The sequence below is a fragment of the Egretta garzetta genome, unplaced genomic scaffold (genome assembly GCF_000687185.1).
Source record: "Egretta garzetta isolate BGI_Z169 unplaced genomic scaffold, ASM68718v1 scaffold412, whole genome shotgun sequence".
NCBI lineage: Eukaryota > Metazoa > Chordata > Aves > Pelecaniformes > Ardeidae > Egretta > Egretta garzetta.
In genome coordinates this window covers 790207-813425 of record NW_009258770.1, presented here as the reverse complement: position 1 = coordinate 813425, position 23219 = coordinate 790207, and the positions used below count along the sequence as shown (strand labels likewise).

Below are 23219 nucleotides of genomic sequence, written 5' to 3'. Positions count from 1 at the left end.
TTGTAATGATCTAAACACAGTAGTAACCCAGAAATAGGACCAGTTAACTAACTACGGGCCACACATTTACCTGTTCCTGTTTACTGGTAAGAAGCAAAGATAATTGCACAACAGCTTAATGATGAGTTGGTTTTCAGCAGACCACATACACACAGAATATAAATTAGACAAAGTACAAAACCTTAGCCTAATTTTAAATACAAACCGACTTGGATAAAAGGAATTAAGTAACTGACTTCATTATTCTTTCCCCTAACGTTTATTCCTGCCTGACTGTAAAAGTTGTAGTTTTTAAATTCAGTTAGTAAATTTTTCAGTTCCCTAAGTATCACATAGGATACTTAACCCACAATGAGCCACTACTACACACGCCGCATCCATTACAAATAGATTTAGGCAGGCCTCGGTGAAAACAAACCAGTGTGATCTTGAAAGTTCATTTAGCACCAAGTTGGAAAAAGCTCTGACATCACGACTTCATTTTATCTCGGAGTACAGAATATCAGCATTCTCACTAAGTTGTTTACACGGTGTAAATGGTTGTCTATAAAAATGTCACTGGACTCCGCTAGCACTGGCAACACTAAAAATAGATTACAAAACCTCAGCTTGTCCTATTTCCCTCACTTAAACAGTAAGTGCAACTTTTTCCCTATATCTACTGTATCTCTATTAATGGTCCCTACAAGAAGAGTTAAACAAGGAACTAAAACCCATAAAGACCTGGCAAGGGAGAGCATGGATTAATTAGACTCTTACGAAGTCTTACCTAGGTAGCTAAAATCCAGACCCTGAAGTACAGTATCACCTCACAGATCTGTTATCACAAATTGAGGCAATGCCAGGTATCACCAGCACCCACTGAGATGTTAATTTGAATCTTGGCGTCTACAGTTTCCTGCAGTAAAACTTCTATTCACTCAAACTGTGTGAAAAAGTATTTTTGTTTGTTCTGATCTAAAATTTTCATCTTTTAACTGAAGATCTTTTTCTTATACTGTCAATTACACTGAAGGGAAACTCATTATCTATCTCATTATACCATTTGTTACATTAATTACAATATTTTATTATGTTACCTGCTTTTCACCTCCATTCAAAGTGAAAAATACTGCTCTGAAGTGAAAACACAGCACTCTTCTCCTTCCAAGATCAAATACCCCATGTCCTTCAACAGATGTACGTTATTTTCGTAACTCCTAGTGATGCGCATCAACTTACTTTTGGCAACATTGGTGTATCTCTCTTCTTTTTCTTTTCTGAATTAGGATCATCCAGCAAATCTGGCTCAAAAGTGTACAGCTCTGTAAGTTCATTCATAGTAAAATGACGTTCAACTTGCTGTTGGTCGACAACCCGGAAAGACAACGACTGCTTGGTTACCTGACGATCATAGATCTTATCTTCCATCGTTCCCTAAAAAACGAAGAGACTCACTTTCGTACAAATACTGGACCTTCTTGTCATACAGGAAAAAAAAAAATTGATAGAAAAGAGGTAGAACTACAACCTAACAGCGCTCTATTTTCCTTATTTCTTTGACCCTGTATCTACAAAGTTACCTGAAAACTCTTTGTTTGCTGAGGTAAAAAAAAAGGAAAAAAAACCCCTCCTGGAAGTGACCACAAGGTAATATGAATTGCCTACGTGACAGATGGCATCTAGCTATTGACTAGAGTGAGAAATGTATTTTTTCAGTAGTGTTTTGAAGAGATCCATTTTTGCTTCAATTCCCCAAAGTAGGATTATCACACAAAAATGGCAATTTCCACAGCATGTACCTTATTCTGCTGCTCTGAGCAGCCTGTTAAAAGGAAAACAGATACCGTATCGCTGGGGTGGAGAGGAGAGGGGAAGGGAAGCAGTCAAGTCTAATTCATCACAGCTGTGTATGAAAAAAATCAGATCCTTGATGAAAAAAGGAAAATTACTTTTTAAAAAAAAAAAAAAAAAAAAAAGATGATGGCTATGAAAAGTATGAGAACAGCACAGCCTGTTCTGAACATCGTAATTTAAAAAGGGTATCAACAGTTCAAAACTGCACACAGAAAGCTACAAAAATAGACTGAAGCCTGAAGAAAAACCCCATGTCCGACAGTAACGTGTTACAAAAAGGAATCTATTTAAGTTGGCAAGTAAACAGTGACTTGATCAAGAGTTAGTGGGAAAAGGTCTTCAGTCTACTCTATAACACCTCAAGAAGTAGAAGATGAAGCAAGATACTTCCTCACGGAAATAATGGCATTATGCTTAAAAAAAGCATAGGTCAGTGACCATCAGAATTATTACACATCTTTAATATATGCAGGGCATGATACGAGTTTTCAAATCACGACCGGATGCCTTTTCATAAAAAATTCTTTAGCTCCCTGTGTTCTCATTCCACTTGGACCGTCAGGGGCCCAGAGACCAGGGGTCTGTAGAAGACAGATACACCAAGCAAGCCTACTGCCAAACAACCCTCATCCTCTGTGCGGTTTATTCAATTAAGTATTTTTAGTGGTGTGCAAATTAAAAAAGCTGAGAACACTATTCTGAGTCTGGATGTGTGAATCGCTGCTAGAATTCCAGAATTTGTGTTACACAAAGTGTCAGACGAGCTGGGCTTAACAGGAAATAATTTCAGTTATTTATTGTACTAATCTTTACTTCAAGAGCTTTTTCAGTGCCCAAATACTGGCAATCGGATTAGGGCTGGAAGATGACTGGATCAGTGTGGACCACTACAGACTTCAACACAAGTCCAAATAGTTACAGTTTACAGATTTGATTGCAGGACCAGAATATCAAAAAGTCTCAGACAAAAACCTACCTGAGCCAAAAACCTGTACACAAACACAGGTTTGTTCTGCCCAAAGCGGTAAACTCTGAAAATACTCTGGATGTCATACGATGGGTTCCAAGAAGCATCGAAGATGATCACTCTATTAGCAGCCACGAGATTAATTCCGAGGGAACCTGCTTTAGTGGAAATAATAAACAAGCGGCCTCTGGAACAGAGAAAAGTCACAAAATTTTAGTATTTTGGAAAACAACTATTATTCCCATGTTGCTGTGTTACTATGGAGCTGTTCATACATTGAAATAACTAAAAAACTTAATTAAAATACTGTATTAAGCATAAAAGAGATCCAGGTTTTACAAAGACAGCACTTCTAGCAAAACACACACTCCCAGAATTACAGACCAGGGGCTTTTGCAAACCAACTGTTAACAAAAATGGGTGAGTAAGAAAAAATTTTTGGTTTTGCATTTTCAAACTCTAGTAAACTTAGTTTTATCAAATTAAACCATAATTTTAAACAGGCATATCCCATGCTATTGAAACTGTTTCCTGGCTAGCAAACTTTCAGGGTAACTCTAGAATGATGCTGTCTCCTTGATGTATCTGCTTTTTTTGAGTATCATCTCACCCAGGTTCAACTTAAAATGAGTTCTTGACAGGTACCTGACAGAATCAACTATTAAAGAGTGTTAACACTCAATTAGTTTACTTTGTCCCATTTAATTTTTTTTCCCCTCTGGACATTACAAATGACTGCAACATAACCACGTATTTTATTTTTTAAACAAATCTAGGAAGGTGAAGCTCCTTAACTTCGTTAAATTTTTACAAGTTTGCATCTATCTACGTATCCAAATCAGACTTGAAAGTCCCATCTTGTACAAACAGCGGATGGCTGGGAGACAACTCTGGAGATGGCCAGTCATGGCCAAGTGCCTGCTGTCTCCTGGCCCTCCCACGGGGCTCTGACCTTCCCAGGTCCTTACATCTGTGTAAGTAATTGTAATGAAAAGGCTGTCTTTGATCCAAATTGCTTACAATCTAAACAAGAAGGAAACCAGCAAGGAAGCGCTGAACAAGTATTGGTCAGTACAAATGGAAGTAATCTCAGGAAACCAGAAACCTATTGCCGTTGCGTGTGTTTTGTGCAAGTTCTGCACCTGACAACAGTGTGATATTTATTTGCCTAGCCTTAAGAGGTCATTAAGCTAATACAAGTAACAAAGAAATAGGGAATAAAAGAAAGAGAAGGGGAAAATTAAGCATCTGTATCAGAAGAGATCTCACCTCACGTTAGTTTCATCATTAAATTCTTCAGCCCATTTCTTTCTCGACTGAGCTGTAGTTGAACCATCTAAGCGATAGTAATCAATGTTTCTGAACCATTTTCCTTCACCTATAAGTGCAATAGTCAAATTATTAAAATGTTGACTGTGTAAGTAACCAGACTGATAATACTGTATATATACAACTCTCTATATAGTAAAAGAAGAAATATGGAACATAAAACATACTGTTCTCTGACATTTTAAAACAATGGGAGAAGACTATAGATTATTCAAGATGCAGAACATTTTTGGAGGATATAGGTGCTTGCCACAGGCATGCCTTGAAAATTATGTAGTGAAGCTTGAGAAACAAAATATAAAATACGTAACGTGACAGAAAATAATAGCAAATGCGTTTGTGATCATGATCATCCAGAAGCCTGCAATAACTCCTGCAAACCCTAAACCAGTTTTGTCTGAAATGATTCAAAAATAGAATAAAATAATGTCGTTTGTCCTTTGTCATTTGACCTTGCAAGAAGTATCCAGCATCTATCACTATCCATTTCTTCTTCAGATTTTGTTATGTCTTACAAAAAGATTGACTGACATTAAATGCAACTGCCCAAAGCAGTTTTATACAGATTGGAAGATATAAATTTATAATCAAATTATGTTCCGAGGTTAAAATTTAACTGAAGTATTTGAAAAGACTTGAGCTTTTTTGGTGTAGTTCATCTTATTTTTCATTATTTCTAGTGGTAAATACACATTTGCAGAGATATGCCTTAACTTGGAGCCAAAGTTAATTTAAAAAAGTAACTACATCTAATCTTTAGGCATTATAGTCCTAATTGTACTTCTGTAATTGATCTGTGTAGTTTCACATTACACAATTACTGTAAGGCTCTCCCATACACATAGGATTCGTAAGTAAATGCTCAAAAGGAGCATTATGAAATCCATAAAACAACCTACTGAAGTACACAGAAAGCCTAAAGTCACATTTTGCGTGTTCTACACACCGTTTTAAAGTAGTCCAATTTTCTTTCACTATCTCTCTCCCGCTAGGAAGGATCAGAATTTGCCACGCTTCAGCATGTAACATCACTTTTGTACATAATTTAACAAAATGCCTTCTCTCCTTTCAGATGATGAACATTTAATCTGCTTAGGCTATATTAAGCACAGATGACACAGAATGAAATCAGAAGCAAGAGTCCATAATGGGATAGCAGAGACCACCTGCAGAGGAGACCAATAATCCTGCCAACTTCAGGAATAGTACAGAGCATACCATACTTCTAATGAAAACAATTATTTCAAATCCATTTGGATTGAATAGAGACTTGTAAAAGAGTTATTAGCTTTGCAGTTGTTCAAGGTGACACTCACCTTTATAAATAGGAGGCTTCTCTTTGTCAGTTTTCTCCCTGTTCGCCAGCTCCAGAAAATCTTCTATCAAATCCAGGGATATTAGGGACTGGCTAAACACTAGGCTGAAAACAGAAATGGGGAAACACAAAATTCACCTCTGAGGTTACTTTGATTATCATATTGCTTTATTTTTCTTCCCTCCGCACTCCAATACTACCTTTGAAAGAAACAGCCTTTCTATATCCAGAGAAAGACTTCGGTGGAGTACATGCACATATGGGAAAACTCACTTACAAGAATGAATGTAGCATGCACATTTGCTTCAGAAAACTGAGCTACAGCATTCTGAAGACTGAATGAAGGACACTGTCAGACTAACGTATTTACAAGGTCATGAAAAATATTTCTAGAACTGACTTACACTTTGTCTCCAAGCTCCTCTGCCATTCGAAGAATTTCAAAGAGAAGCACCATTTTCCCAGAATGTTCCAACACTTCAGCATCTGCATCAGTGACAAAATCTTTGTACCAATCTGGCGCTGGGCTACTAGGATTGGAAGAGGATGTAGCTTTGCCTATAAAAAAAACAAAGTAAAAAGAAAATTTAAAAGATAAAGGCATGGTCTCCATTTAAATGCTTTGAAACGTCTGAACTACAGAATTGTTTCCTCATTATTAGGCTTAACTGGTATGGAAAGAGTTAAATAGGCAAAGAAAAAATAGTGTTTGTGCTATAAGCAATTACCAGATTAGCAGTTATCAACAGCGTGAGTCATCAGTAAGCCTCACAAATCCCCTTTTTGTGTTGCAGGATACTTGGACAAATAGTTCTACCACCTCCATCTTTTCCCCAAGAGTATTTATCAACAGCTTTGTTTCCAACAAGTACGCATCTCTGAAAACTGATCCGTAAATGTTACACCATTGAAAAGAAGCTTTCCATAAAGCAAATTATTTTGAATCTCAAACAAACATCTGAAATTGTTGGAAAAAGAGTTGTCTTTTGGGTTACCTAGCTCATCTATCAAGATGAACTCTCCGGAAGAAAGTTTCCACATGTTTCAGTAGTACAAGTGTTTAAGATGAAACCCATAAACCATCTCCTCTTCCTTCTGTTAGGCTCAGATTTAGGATCTTTTTTTCCTAAGCTAACTAATAGAAGACAACATTAGCGTATAGGAAAAAACAAAAATAACTCCCCCTGCCTTTTATATTAATTCACAGTAGAGGAAAAGCCCCAAAATTCACCATCATATTCTGCCTTTTTGCAAAGTTCTTTAAGGAAGTTTCTTGTCTGCTCATCTGCTAACCCACTATTACACTAACACAACCTATGACACACATACATGGGAACAATCCTATTTTTAACATGTTACTCGAAGTTAATTTTGTTAATTTGACTTAACCCCTTAAAAACACAGAAGTACTAGTTGTAATTCGTTCTAACGAATTACAAAATCCAGTTTGTCATTGTAAAAATACACCAAAATAACTATGCACCTAGCAACAGAAGTCTGCTGGGGTCTGTACCACCCACTCGAAAGGGTCAGCTGCAGACTGAGCCGATCTTTAATGATATTCCCATTATGTTTATTCTGAATTCAACCAGGAGAAAGCACGTATTCAGTGTTACAATCAGCACCAGCAAGGCAGACAAGAGCCCTGAATTATCTTGATTTACATTACTTCATTTCTTTTATGGTATTTCTGTGATCTTCAATTTAACCTCCTTTGCATTAGAGTGATAAAAATTGATTAATTACATTTATAACGCTAACTTTTTTCAGATAAAAACTTTGATCTACTGAAATATTTACTTACATAGTAGGCGAAGTGTTCTATCTCATGAACAATTCAAAACATTTACATTTTCAGACTATGCACTGCAAATCAATCGTGACACACCAGTGTATTTCAGGTGTGAGATAGAACTGATCTTGACAGAACTCACATTTGAGCCTTCCTTCACACAAGCTTCTAAAGAAGGTATTTTTCAATACCAGAACGAAGAACGAACAAGTTAACCAAATAAGACCTAGACATGCTATGGGAAAATCCTATCCACACGATCTATCTATTTCTTTCTTCACCCCTAAATTTTGCAGAAGGGCCTCCAAGAGCTGCAGTGGGATAGAAAGTCTGCCCACAAACCTCACCCAGTGCAACACCAAATGTTTGGCGAGAAATTCTGTACCTACATTAAATTGAACAAGGCAGCATGACGGAGGTAAACATCTAAGTGATCCAGAGACAGAAACTCATCCTGCCTACAATGCAAGTAATTAATACATTTAATTTAGATGTGTATATATTTTATACACACACACTCACACTCTTCCGCTTACACGTTTACAACATGTTTGTCATTGGGATGGGGACGAAATAAAAAAAATAGAATAAAAAAAACCAACCCAACCCACCCCCCCCCCCCCAACATTCTCACCTTAACTGTTCCCCAAAAAATGATTTATTTAGGGAAAGTGATTAGACACACACAGATGATACAATCAGAATACTAGTTCTATGATACTAGATACAGGATAAAAGCTAGATTATGAAAAGAAAAATCAAAAAACGAAATGTACAGATATAAGTAATCTGAATAACAATCTTTTAACAGGCCTGGTATTCCTGCTTCATTGTATCTGCTTGCTCAACATCCATTTCAAATTCCAGGTGCAATAATGAGCAACACGCTTATTTCCTAATCTTGCCATTAATCTTTCACCAACATGTTTAAAGAGAGACGAAAAGCACCTTAGTTTTTCTGTTAGCTTCTTATCATTCTGTACTGATGAATTAAAAAAAATTAACTGTCCAGCTTCTAAATCGATGCCCCTTGTTTTTCCAGGATGACTACATTATTAGAAGTAGCAGGAGCTGTAAGCATAGCAGCAGTTCATGGAATCAAGGAATTTGCCATTTTGCCACAAAGCAGAATTCCTGACAGCCCTCTCAGATTGCCTTTTGCAAAATGAAGCTGCCTTGTATTTTACTAACTTGTATATCACACTCACCTTCATCTGATTTTGTTACAGATGGAGGGTTGTTTCCAAGTTCTTCCGCATTTCCTTCTCCACCTCCACGAGACCTTGAATTCCAGACTTTAATGACTTCAACATCATTATTTTCTTCACTTTTTTCCCCTTGGATTTTTTTTTCCTAGAAAGGTAAGATTTTACACCCCATTATTTTTTAAAAATTGTGCTGCTAGAGAACATATTCCAACAGATATATAAAATAGAAAATAAACATTCACTTTTACAGAAATCACTTAAGTTCTTTTAGGGAAATAAATCCAACGAACAACAACAAATAAAAGCTCAATTACTTTGCATAATCATCAGAACTTAAGCTCATTGAAGTTTCATCGGAATCTGAAGCTATGAACTCATCCAGACTGTCTTCATCAAAATAGCCCTCAAAAGAGAAAAAACAGAAATTTTATTAAATATGCTCATCCAGAAGATTTTATTAAACCTTTAGCCATCTGCTTAGTCTTCAGTTAAACAACGGCAAGTTCTACAAAGGGTTGGCCTTGCAAAATGTTTTAAGAATGACAACATACCCAGAAACAAAATATGACAAAACCAGCAGCAAAATTACCCCACAGCAACAAAGATTTCCATTAATTTGACGAAACTTTACCTAGCATTTGGCAAAGCTTATTTGGAAAGTTCTCAATAGAGAGTATTTTGATATATTTAATTTACCTTATTTTCTTTGCTAATATAGTCCAGCTGCAAACACCAAGGGTGAGTCCAGATTCTGCTCAACATCTGGAAATCCTGGAATAGTTTAGCTCCAGCTTTGCCTCTTCCACCTTCATTGCCGCTACCTACACCTGACAATAAAGTTCAGGTTTTAGAATGAAACCTTGAAGTAAGTTTGCGACATACCGTTCCCCCTTTGAACAACCTGTCAGTGCAGTACTGAGTGTTCTTTCCAGATGCACATCATATTGTAACGTCTCTTGTAAAAGAGGTCAAATTACTGAGTCACAGGCATTTTTTTCCTAGTTAAAGTTGTCAAAATTAGATTTCCCCCTTTTTCTTGATAATGAGAAACATGATTACATTTTTACATAAAAGCACATTTCTCCCCAGTATAGGAATGAATCCAAATCCTCTTAAAAGGACAGGTTAGGTTTTGTAAAAGCAGCCCAAGGTAGAAAACAAAATAAAATTTGCATTTAGTTTTCAATTAATTTGGCTTACTATTTTGAGCTACCTTTATTTAATGACTTGTAATGCTGTAGTATTCTATTACAATAAAGAATCTAAAAAAAGCACAGCCTATTTTTTCATTGTCCAAGCACAAATTAATGCAAAGTAGCCCAATGTTCACAGAGTTAAGTTTCTTTTTTGTAGTCTCATAACTTTAGGTTCTTGAAATGGATTGGTTTCCATGTTTATTATATGCATAATTTAAGGCATGTGTACCTGCAAGAAAACAGTATTTATTGCATCACAATCACCAGAAGTCTATAGCAAAACAGGCACAAAGCTTATTCGGTGCATTTGCTCTATGCACGAGGCAATCCCAGTAAATGTCTATAGAGTATACATACTTTAACAAAGCAAGTTTTTGCTATGTTTTAATCATACAACAGCTTCCAGTATCTTCCCATTTGTGCTCCCCTACGACTTTGGGCAATAGAATTCTAAGGACAACAGAAATTTTTAGATTTGATTTCCCTAAACCTGAGCTCACCTCGCAGAAAAACTTGCTGTTAACAAGTTTTGAGTTAACAAGTCCTATACACTTTTTAATTTTCTGTATGACAGAAGTGAAAGAAAACATGTATAATTTTCATTAAATGAAGGAAAAACCTGGTAAAATAGCATCTAAAATGTGTATTTTAGTTTATGCCTGCTACAGTGCACAGAAAAACGTAATTTTAAAAATTTGCAGACGAGGAGCAGCAATTCCCTTTCTATATTTATCTTCCATAGCAAGACTCCCTTTTTTATTTAATGAAAATCAGAAAGCATGTCGTCTTCTTTTGAAATGCGAAAGTAATGCACAGAATTAATGTGGGCATCAGCAACCAGCACAGAGATTTGATCTGAAGACTGGAGCCATGGTTAGCTCAGACAGCTTTTTCCCCTCTAAACGAGGCTGTTTGTCTTTCTTTTCTCGTTTCCCCTCTTCTTTCTCCTATTGACTCTGGCACTGCCTGAGCTGACCAAACTGGCAGGACGCTAACCCAGGCTGAAGACGGAGAGCGCAGATAATGCTTTCTACCAGTTTAGGGAGCTGAAGCAGCCCACAAAGGGCTGGTAACTCACAAAACGGCACGAACCCTTTTGACAAATGCAAACTTAGCTAAACTCAAATAATTTCTGTTGAGCCTTTAAAGTCTAGGCCGATTAATTAAACTACTTGTTAGGCAGTGCATTTTCTTATAGTTAGTTACACATACAACCGATTCATATATTAATGGCTCCAACAACGTAGCAAATTTGAAGCTCACTGTAGAAGGCTTTTTGCCACAGCAAACCTTTCCCTTAACTTTGACACCGGAGTAGGGGCTACCTTCTCTGATCTACTGCCTGCTTCATTAAAAAAGGAAGTATTCAAAGCCATTGTGTGTATAAAGAATTCCCTAAAAAGTAAGAGAAAAACAGTTGTAAACATACAGCGCTAGCTCTTATGCTCATCAGTGATCTGCAAAGATTTGCATTGCCATCTAAAAGCATGGCAGACCAGCAAAGCTGGTGTTGGGAGAGTCTGCAATGACAAAACCAGCCCTGTTTTGTATTGGAAATAGGACAAAGATAACCTATCAAACTACCGTAACTCTTGTGATTAAAAAGGTCCTATGAAGAGCTACAAAGATTTAACCTAAATCATTTAGATGCGTGCCTGTAAAAGTAAACAGCTAATGCTTATAATTTTTAAGCTACTAGCTTTTGGAAGGCATTTAGCATGACGCAAAAATAAACAGGACACAAATAACCTGCATTTCAGAATGTTTATATAAAGAAAAGCCAACACACAACAGATTGCAGTACAGAACTAATTAGGAATCGGCACTACACATAAAGCTTTGAGCTTGTTTATATACTTTTGAAGCGCTATTAATGTAAGAAGGGGGTGGTGGTGTTTGTTTTAGTTTTTTTGTATTTTTTTTAAATAAAACACAAAGGTTTTACTCCTTTAGAGTAAAAGGGCAGAGGGGGCAGTTGGCATTGAGGCATCCAATTATTACTGGAGGTATCAGCAGAAGCCACATTACTTTCACTGGTCCTTCAAAACTCCTCCCTTCTGTAACTTAAGCGAAGAGAGGCAATAGACAACAGAATTGTGGAAATGAAGTCGAGCTGGCAGTTTATCTAGGAGATCACAAACTGAACTATCCAGAATCTAAAGTCATTAAGACAAGAAAGTGAATTTCATACTGCTATAAATCATAGCTTAATTTGAGATACAATTAATCTTTCTTGTAATTAAACTTGGGATACTAACTACAATAGAAAAATATAGTTTTAGTTATAGACTAAGGAATTCAACCCCTGATCATTAAGTCAATTATTATAAAGGGTATTTAGAAAAAGAAAGAATTGCTCCAGAACCCCCAAAACTGCTGCTGAGGAATCTGGCTGCATGAAGCACAACGGTACAGAAAACCTCACTGAGAGTTCCTTGAGATTACCCTTTGAATAGTCTGTGTGATACATAGGTGTCATCATTTAGAAGTGTTAATATTCCAATACTTTGATATACTAAAATTAGAAGGTGCAGTGGCTTATCTCTAATATAAGTGAACAGCACACCAACCCACAGTAACATTTTTTGCTTTTTTTTTTTTTTCTCCTTATACACCTTTTCAAGTAAACAAAATTACATTTTATTGGGAAGACGCAAGTTCCCAAGACAGACCAGTAAAGACCCCACTGAAAGGTGATGAATAGCATGGTCATTGTGAAAACCAGACTTGTGGGTTTTTCAGAACAAAAGAAGAGATAGCTCCACAGAAGAGCCGATATTTGACAAACAACAGCTTCAGCTAGCATAATGACAAGAGGAAATTGCAAGGCTTGGCACTGCAGTTACACCAGTACATCTCAATTTTGCATTCTCTCCCTCTTACAGTGAATATCTTGTTTCTTGGAAGAGTAAGAAATTAAATCAATTATGTTTTGTTTAGAAAAGAAAGAAGAGACATGAACCAAAACCTGAAGGTGGACTACTGTTAAGAAGTGCAAATATTATTAGTCCTCAAAAAATACTTTTATGTGCAACCAAATGTTTTGCTATAATTCAAGTTTCAGAGCTAAGGGAAATCTTACAGTAAGCAGAAAAACACATCTGTAGAGCCAATAATACATACAAAAAAAACCCCAACTATGGCAAAAAGCCCCTTATTAAATGACCATCAATCTTATTACCTGAGAGAACTGTAGGCACATACCTGTCAAATGATCCAAGTAGTACTGGTAGAGTTTGCACTGAATAGGAGTCATTCGAACTTCCAGAACATACTCGTACTTCGGTGGGAGGAACTTCGTTAATGCTGTGTAATCTTTCCTCTGTAATTTTACAAACAGTATTTTAGTCATGTAAACATGAAAACGACTACCGAGAGCTTAAGAACTTCTGGCCTCTTAAATGACAAAGCACCATGCATAAATTATAATGATTCAGACGGTTTCCAACCACAAAGGGAAAAAAATAGCCCACTAAATACAATCCAACTACAGGCACTGTCTGCAGAAGCCCATCTTACCTAGTAAATGTGGTTGTCCAGTCAGAAGTATATGACCTGTTAACCCCACGTCCCAGTTCCAAGTCCTTGCAAAGTTGACTGCAACTTCAGTAGCTGCTCTGGTAACTACTTTTGTGGGGTTTTTAAAAAATACTAAAACCTTTTTTTTTGTGAAAGCCTGGGTAAGTCAAGCAACTAGTATCAAAGCTTGTATCATGGATGAACTCACTCACATTTTCTGGTTTAGAGTACATAGTTTCCGAATACTTGCTTGGGGCAATGCAGAAGTTACTTCTGTTTTCTTTTTCTTTTTTTTTTTTTTTTTTTTTTTTTTGACTCTTAACACTACTCCTCTCCACCTACCCCTACATCCAAACGCTGAACACTGTATTGATCCTGACCAAGAGACAGTTGCATGTTTAGGAGCTAAGTGACCTTGATGAGAGCTAAGCTGCCCGCGCTGTGCTGCACAAAGTCCTTGGCTGCAGGACAACCTCAGCCAGCTCACTGCAACAGAGCAGCCTGCAGGCAGCTCCCACCTGGCGCTGGAGATTACGCCGCCTGCGTGGCCTTGCTGTTATCTCGAAGTGCAGCAAGAAGCTCTCATGAGAACATCCTTTAGGAACAGAGTTGTTTTCTTCTAAGGAAAATAAGAGAGCTGCTCTCTATGGACAGGATCTGCTCTGCACAGCATGCTGTGAGAAAATCCATCTGGGCTCCCTCCGATGCTGCATGAACACGGGGTGCCCAGCATCTGAAAGCACGTAAGATTTACTGGCTATTTACGTTCCTCTTCTCGTTCTGTCTTTTGAGTTGTGTTCCTGTACTGTTGTATAGATGTGTAGAATTATGTACGCTGTCCTCTCACTACTATTCATATTTCCCAGATCATGATTTTACAATAGGACGTCCTTTACCAGCCTTACACACTGCCATAAACCTTTTTATTTCTTTCAAGGAGAAAGAAATACCTGCTTGTGGGACTATCCCACTATGACCATTTCACGCAGCTCACACCCACTTGGACCAACTACCATTAAATGCACGGCCCGGAAGAGGCACTTAGCGTCCCGCCTTCCATCAGGCTGCCGGTGCCTGGGTTTATGAAGCAGAAGAGCAGTAACATCATGCTGATAGCACACGAGGTGCAATACCATAGCAGGTTCACTGAAGAGCAAGGCATCCAGCCCTCATGCTGGAAATCAAGGCAGTTTTGTTTGGTTTTTTTTCATCAAAGGTCTTTAAGGTAACAAGTTCTTCACCCTTTTGGACCTAATTAATCTTCCTTCTCTTCCCCACTGTTCTGATTCTCACAAATCAGAAAAAAATAGGAATTCAGAACCAAGTGACAAACTATGCATCACCAACTTTCTTTGTGGTTTTTAAGGCTATTGAGTTTTTAAGTGTGTGTTCTTTAAATGTGTATATGGAATTAAAAGAAAGTATTTCAAAGCAACTGATGTCCTACTCTACCATGTAATTTTCTAGTCTTCTAGCGGGGAGAACAGCTGTATTCTCTAATATATGTATATGTCCTGTGTATACGTATAGTCACAATAAATAATGCAGAGGTCTAGTAATTAGTGAAAACATTTAAAGTCAAAAGTAATAGCTGGATTCAATGGAGCTCTCAAATAGCAAGTTTCCAGGCCTTTGAGTACTTTTATCAGAAAAACATGCAATAACTCCTCCCTCTCCCTGCAGCTAATTCAAGTTATTATAGTAAAGCTGTTCTTACCTGCACACAACCAGCTAACATCTCATAGAGAATATGTGCACGCTTCTTCATTACTCTGACATCTACCAGAGTAGAGTCTGCACACTGACCGTTCTGAATTGGATTTATAAATCTATTTCGGAATTCCTTAATTGAACCGAGCAAATTCTCCTTAATAAAGTTAACCATGCAATGATCTAGGACAAAAAAAAAAAATAATCAGACTTTAGTTGTTCAAAATGGAAAGTACAGTAACATTCTAACAGAAAATAAATGTGCCATATCTAAAACTAAGAACTTTCTGTTGAGCAAAAACCCAAACCCCAACATTTTCTAGAAAGGGTATCTTAAATTGACACATACTCAAGGCACAGAGGGAGCTTCTAAATTTAATGTCGGATTTAAAACTACCTCATTGTGTTTGTTACACAAAGTTTGAAAACTGCTGTGCACCAAAGCAGTCCTATAACAAATTTTTAGATCATTTTCAAATAGACTCAAAAGCGTATTAATCAATAGGAAAAAAAATTACGGCATATTAACAAACAGGAGCAAATGTTCCTTCTAAACTATCTTGTGAATTCCCAAGAGAGTAACATAAATCACTGCGTAGTAAGTTCACTGAGAACACTGCTCTACAGTGGTTTAAGGCAATTTAAATTGACGATGCTGCAAGACCTGGTCCACCCATTTCCCCTCTGAACATTCTCTCCCTTCCCCTTTTGACATGCTAAGACTCATCTGATCCTTTGTTTAGGCAGATCAAGGAACTAAACTGTCAGAAAGCTATTCACTTCTGCACTGTTAATTTGCGGACACTCCTCATGCAGGCTCCCTGAGGAATCAGATGTATGTAAGGCCACGCCAAAGGAAAGGATGGAGGAGAGGCCAAGATTCCCAACAGCTTCACTTTAATTTGGCTTAAACCATCATGAAGCCACATCTTGAGACTGATTTAAAAATGCAAAATGCAAAACCAGATCATTAGGGTTTCTTTAGATAGAGAAACCTAGCAAACAGCAAACCATATCAAATTCTTTTCTTCTAATCAAACTATATTATCTCTATATTGCTGAAAGGCAAAAGTATGTTCAAGGAAATAAACACTTCTTAAACCAAAGAACTACTCACATTCTATAAGATTATTTTGCAGCGGTGTTCCCGTAAGAATTATTCTTCTCCTAGATCGAATAGAATTCATTGCCTTAGAAACAGCAGACGCTTCATTTTTTAGTATGTGCCCTTCATCACAAACAACGAAGTCGGGGCCTAGAAAGAAAGAACATTAGAGGTCTTCCATCTTTTATAACCACAAAGAAACTGGCGGCCTAAAGAATCCAAAATTTGTTCTACTAATGTTAAGGTGTTTTTAAACTTGTGTGTGTGTGTGTTTCATGGTGGGGTTTTTTAGCACCGTTAAGCTGCTCACTCAGCCTCTGCACCAGCATTCACAGTAGCCATTCTGGTAAACTACAGGCTGTTGCTTGTAAAGTCTTCATGGAAAGGATTAAATACAGCTTTGCAATATAAAATTATAATAAAAATTATCTGTGCAGCTAGCATGTGAGTGTCTATATTTCCATTCACCCCGTCAAAACTTCATCAACCTGTTCCTTAAATCCAGCTTAGGCTGCCATCTACTGGTGCTCAGTCAATTCTAAAGAAAACCAAAAATCAGATAACCAGCGATATTTCGTTAAGGCAACAGGTGAGTATCAAGAGGGGTAAACTGTGCAATCAAAAGGCTTATCTAAGATAAGATACAATCAAAGCTGATTTGAATTACAGATAAGTGAATTGCCACCTTGTAGCTGGAAGCCACCACAGAAATGTCCTCAGCTTTCTTCCCAAAGAGAAATCCAAGGATTCTAGACTGCTATTTTAGACGAGTTACACAAGGAATGTCAAACCCACACCACAATACACTTCCACGGTATGCAGAGCAACTCTAATACAATTATTAAGTGTTACAACTTGGTGTTTAAGACAAATAATACCAAACTTGGCAGAACAGACTTACACACCCTAATGGTTTTCAGATTTGGGGCAATTTCTGGAAGCTTTCCTTGAAAGAAGTAAAAGACATTCTAGGATTCAACTAGTAACTTAGAATGAATGTTTTACCAGATCTAAACCTGACCTCAATTCCAGTACTAGCAACCATGAAGTCAGCTGAAATCAAGTTTAGGCACCTCTGAAAAACAGTATACAAGCCACCAGCTGGGTTCATCTATTCGGCTCTAAAAAGGCTGATATTTGAGGTGGCAAAGGAGTATTTATCAGCATGGCCAATTAATCTTTTAGAACTTACAGAGAACAGTTTCCTCAGACTAACTTTAAACTGCCTTGTAAAGAAGAAAATTAACCCTAGGACGGTGATCAACTACAGAGAATCAATTGCACCTTTGACCACTTGCGTGACTTAATGCCAGCACCAGTCAGCTTAATTGTGCCATTTTAAGTGTCAAAAAGTGACATGAATCTTACACGCTAACAGAAAAGGAATCAAGAAGATAATTTTTCCAAGCAGAAAAAAAAATTGGCTTTTTAACCAAGCCTGCAAGACAATTATGCAAATCCACATATGAATTCCAAACACATTTAGACTTGTCCAAGCCTACTTATTTCTGAATTTTCACACCTGTCACAGAAACATTTCCCCATATTATTTCATTAATTTTGTACCTTCCCCAGTTTTGGCAGGCCACGAAGTGGCCACACAAAGCCTTCTTTTAATTTTAGACAAACATGTCTTAATGGTGACAGAGGCTTTCTCTAGTCCTCATTCTAGTATTTCCCAAAAAGTAAGGATCTTGCAAGTGAGCTGGCTCATGTGGCATACGATACTACTGGGATGGTTCAGAGCCATTTTCTAGAACTGAAGCATTTGCAGGGATTTGCAGCATCTCCCCACCAGATGTGACAGCTTGCACATTAATATATCATTCTCAGAAATAGATTTGGTCTAGGACATTATGTTTACAATCAGAATCAAAGTACTCTAGAGAAGAAGGATAATGAAGATTTAATGATAGATAGCAATCAAAATTGTGCAAATACCCCAGAAATCAGTTTCAGTAGACGGTGATTCATTAACATGAAGTGGTTAGTTAAAAAAAAAAAACCACAACCCCAAAAAAACCCACCTCAAAACCTGTTGTTTAAAGTAAGTGACTGACAGTAAAAATATGAAAAAAAGAATCTTAGTAAAATTTTTTGTGGTTTGTTTGGCAGGCACATAGCATTGATATCTTGAACTAACATCTTGGCTACAATTCAGTGGCAGTGATTTTCATAAATTTGTGGGTTTTCTTCCTTGTTCTTAAAAAACATGAATGCAATTCAATATGGACAGAACATTTCTCAAAATATTAGAACAGAATGTAAAATGTAAAGGGACATGCAGAGATCATTTAGTCCATTTTCTTTATGTGAGATAAGAGTTATGAGAAAGGGACATATCCCCCCTGACAGAAGTAGGAAACTACATGACTCCTCTTTTGCTAAAACACTGTGCAGCAATACCCGATTTAAATGATCTCTGTGGCAAAGCAGAAGAAATTCTGCCCTTTCCTTTCTCCAGCTGATGTAGAAACCAACTGATAACAGTCCTTTTGGTAACCAGCTCTTAAATGGTGGAAAACGTCAGTTTAGCTGACCTTTTTCTAGGCTAAAAGGCCTTATGCCTTCAATCTTTACTCAAAGATCATAGTCTTCATCTTCTTATCCTTCTTGCTGTACCTGCACCTTACTATATACTTTGATATACATAAAACATACTCAGTGATAGATATATACATGCAGTTCTCCTTTGCCTCTGAAGTCTAGAAGAACTTAAGTCTGCTTCATACAACTGCCAATCAAAGAGCCGTTTCCAAGTTGAACAGCAATGGAATTTTTATTAGCAACAACAAGTAAAAAATTACAAAGTTACTGAAACGCTGCAAGCAAAGCACAACAGCTATCAATAAACCAAACAGCATTTCACCAGTTGCACAAAGCATTATGGGAAGCCATTTGCTGCTCTGCATGCGTATATAATCCTGCTATTATTTCACATAGCAGAGTTAGTTAATTAATGAAATCACTTCTCCACCCATAAACTTTGGCTAAACCTTCCCTCTCTGGTCCCCTCTTCTATAGTATACAGTGCAATACAAGCTCCTACTATAGAATATGTCTACCCTAGCAGTATTCATTTTAACCAGATAGTGATATTAAATTATCACTCAAATACCAAATTTGTGATTTTTTTAAATTAAAAATGCTCCCCAGAGGCAAAGGTTTTCCTATTGACAGCCACAGCAGTAAGCCAGCACATAGCTTCATAGCTCTCTTACTGGCAGCCTGCCATATTGCCGATGCTGCGATTCACAAAGACGACAAATAACAAATAACGGTCGTTGCAAGATACTTTTCATCAATTTAGCCAATCCAAATGTCTCCAAAAGCTAATGGATAACAACACATGAACACTTCTGTCTTGCTGTAATTAGTTAAAATAGAGAAAGATTTGAAGTAACATAAAAATAATTAGTGTTATTTCAAGGTTAGTTTTCCTAACGGTCTGATTCCATCCCACCAACTGGTCCAAGAAGAGAATAAAACAGGGGGTTCCATGTTCATATGAAATTATTCAAAACTTACACGGCTCAACGTGCTGCAGTTTCTGAACTTGATTAAATCTACAAAAGTCAATAACCTAAATCACACACACAGCTTGATCACGTTGTTCTAAGCTATCTAAAGAGGCCTGGAAGTAGAACAGAACCACACCTGTATGGAGGATGTAAAAACCCAAGAGATGGGACAGGGACGGTTACACAAGTCGCTGTGTCTCCTCCATAAAACTGCACGCTCAACATGCCACCGCACTCCACAGTCCACTATTTTTGACGTTACATAAATACAAACGAAGGAAGGGACAATATCACTATAGAGACACACCGCAAGAACCCCTATGCTTATGCTCCCTTACACTTTCCACAAGGAAAAAAATCCACAATCAAGTGTATAAACATTTTATTTAAGAGTGCAGAACATTGTATTTCTTCATTGCACCACAAAATGGTGCACTGAATACGAAGCTACTGTCCTGTCACCACCCCTTCAAGACAGCAGTTTACACCTTTTCTCTTCTAGCTTTGACTTTCCTGGCAACATTCTCAACAAATGCAATATCCCAAGCAAATCAGATACAGAATAAGACTGACAGCTCAGGGTCATGTCCCCCCGCCTTCTTTTTTTCTTTTTAGTTAACTGCAGCATTATTGGGAGTCAGAAAACCCACTGGCATTTCTTCATTGCTTAAATAATGCCCGTGGCTTCAACAGGATCACAAAAATAGTTCTTCAGCTACTGTACTGGAGCTTCCCTGACTCCACAGCAATTATATGATTTAGTGAGTCAAACTGGCAGAAAATTAATTAATGTTTTAGCTGCTCCAACAGGCTTCCTGGAGAGCTGGCGATGCCAACTCCAACTGGCCAACACCAATAATCGCAAAGTTATTATTCCCATTAGAGGAATCCCTTTGTCAGAACAAAATTCACAGCCCTACTATTATTTGAAACTTCACAAAATCAAGCTCACCAAGTATGATTATAAACCAGACCAATGCTGTATTTCATCACTTGGAAAGGGGGAAAAAAAAAAAATTAACTACACCGTCAAGAAACCTAAAGTTCAGCCAGATAATTAAAACCCAAGAAAACCTACCTCCAGAATCAAAGAAACCTTTTACCCTACTTACCATATCAGCATTCTCAATTTAAAGGGAAATAGCAAAGTTATGGCAAAGGTACGTTTTAAAAACAGTTTTTAAGGTTTTATGCCTGCTGCATAGCCATAAGTTGTTTTCAAGTATCAGTTGCCAGTTCAGAACTTGTAGGAAAATTTTGCTATTCTGGTGAAATTTGCTAATCCTAAATCCACCTGATAGATTGGTGATGTGAACTTGGAATATTTTCAAGATCTTACACATGTGCTTACATAAGCTTGCAGAGTTTGGCTAAGCTTAAACCAGACCTCCGTGTCTTAGACTGAAAAAACGAACTAAGCACTTTATCTGCAATCAATTCATTAGCACTTAATTAACACTTGTTTGTTCCCACTCCTAAGGTACATTCTCAACTACTTTTCATGTGTAGTTGCTCCCTTAATGGTAGATTTCTATCAAGGATAAAGCACCTTATGGTTGTAACAAATTAGCAGATTAAAATAACCGTAGGTTCCCAACAGAGTCACTTCAAATTACCTTGCAAAGAAATCAATGCTAGCAAAAAAGATACCTATTAGAAAGTTTCCGGTATATATTCCTGTGGTCATTTCTGTGTTTGATCTAATAGAAAAGACTGCTACAGAAGTCTACTTACAAAAGCAGATGGGGTTGTTTCTGAACAACCATTTCTGGTAACTCAGCAAAAGCCAACAAAGAAAAATTGATAAATCTTACTAACATTATTGTTTAAAATTATTTGCCCAGCAGGTTTACAATTGCAAGATTACTTAGCTCATATACATAAACCAGAAAGTACAATATATATATATAATGCATACTTGTATTAATTTTCACTTACCTGGATCAACCAAAGCTTTATTAAATATTTCTTTAAGTTTTCTACTCTTCACATTCCTGCCTTGTGCAAGATTACGATACATCTCATAGCCTATTATCATCACACCTCCTTCGTCTTGCCAACGCTGGAGCATATAGCTTCTCTCTTGAGGGCGTTTCACAGTTGCTAGTTCACAGACCTTTCAAAGGGGGAAAAATATGCTTGAATTTCTCTTACAATACCGAAGTAATGGTGTAACTTTTAAATACCTAAGGCGTATTAATGCAAGTAGATTTTTCACATACTTAAATTGCATTCCTTAGCCTATATTTTGAGTGGTGAAGCTTCCCAATTATGTAAACTGCTCAGTTATTTCATTTTTAGGGACTCTTTTTTTAAGCCTTATACCTCTAGTCTTTCATCATCTTCTAAACCTTCTTGCCATTTTTCAAACTCATTCAACCAGTTCAAGGCAGTGTTCAGTGGACACACTACCAGAGCTGTCCGAAAATCCAGCTTGTCACACAGCAAGACTGTGTGAAGAAAACTTACTACCTGCAAGAGGAAAAAACAGACAAAAGGCCAAATAAAACACTGAGTATTAAACACTGAGAAAGAAACACACAAGTATGTATTCACATATAGACTTACCAACAACAGTCACGTTCAAACATTCTTTTTTCTGTTTGTTAAACAACTCTCTGCTTAAAATTCAATAGAGGTGTATTTTGAAGTCATACACTGATTATGCTGTGTTACATGGCTGCACACATCCTTCACAGACTGAGATACACGCAGTCGTGAATTCCATCAGACAGCTGATGATTTCCTAAATAAGGAACCCTCCCTTGACTTTTCACCAATCATTTTCAGAAACTCAAAATTTCTATTAGGTAATTTTTCTCCCAGTACTCGCCCCAAACATTAAGTAAGTTCACCTCTTTGGACTTCATAATTGTATCAAGTTTCTTGAAAGCAAACTTGAGTTTTATATCAACGTTTTCCACATTTTTTTCAACATATTGGCAAATTCTCTCAGAAGAGCTTTGAAGCAGGTTATTGAAACACTTTCCAAGCATTCACCCTGCAGCCAGACCGGCTATCTATTGCAGATGATAAAACCTCCTTGCAGCCTGGGAAAAAACCTTAAGTCTTTTGATGTCACTCAGTGTTTCTGCTGGGCTGCCTGTCTTTGAGCAGTAGCAAATAAAGATAGGACTAGAGGCAACCTGAAAAAACCCAGGAGCAGGAGAGTCAGTGATCCCATGGCAGCTCCAGCTCTCACACCAGACTTGAATGGTGAAGACCGCTCTAATCCACATAACTGTACAACATCCCAAAAGTTCTTTCCAGATCAAATCTTGGTATCGGGCAACTCTGATTTAATAGACTGTTCGATGTAATTTCAAACTGCATGACTACGCTTGGAACACTGGGCAACAAACTGCTTTTAGATGCTGCAATATGAAAGGAACTACTAGTGGGTTTGCAATCAAGACAAAAGCATCTCATGTTCAGATGCAAAAACTACCCATGAAGACTAATCACAAAAATCCTATGTCCTAGACAGCCAGCAACTCCCTCATTGCCTTATTTGCCTGATCTTTTACTGACATTCTTCTCTGTAGTTTGCGAAGTCTGCTAAAACTTATCGCTGCTTTAGCTTTTTGAGGAGCTAAACAACAAATGGCATTACAGAGGACAGTAGGAGGACTGGCAAATGACCACGTAAGGAAAAAAACCAAACTACCTAAGCTACAAACACTGGACATAAAAATACTCGATACATATTTTTGTAACTGTG

At 37.3% G+C, this 23219-nt stretch overlaps 1 protein-coding gene across 1 annotated transcript in view; it reads right to left on the bottom strand.

Moving 5' to 3' along the window:
- Positions 1-23219, bottom strand: part of ATRX (ATRX chromatin remodeler) — a 78219-nt gene that overhangs the window by 11702 nt on the left and 43298 nt on the right. The window contains 14 exon segments of the mRNA XM_035889066.1: positions 1222-1416; positions 2813-2990; positions 4073-4181; positions 5449-5552; positions 5852-6005; positions 8448-8558; positions 8561-8592; positions 8762-8850; positions 9144-9274; positions 12848-12965; positions 14880-15055; positions 15990-16127; positions 21437-21614; positions 21824-21970. Of these exon segments, the coding sequence (XP_035744959.1) occupies positions 1222-1416; positions 2813-2990; positions 4073-4181; positions 5449-5552; positions 5852-6005; positions 8448-8558; positions 8561-8592; positions 8762-8850; positions 9144-9274; positions 12848-12965; positions 14880-15055; positions 15990-16127; positions 21437-21614; positions 21824-21970 (1860 nt within the window).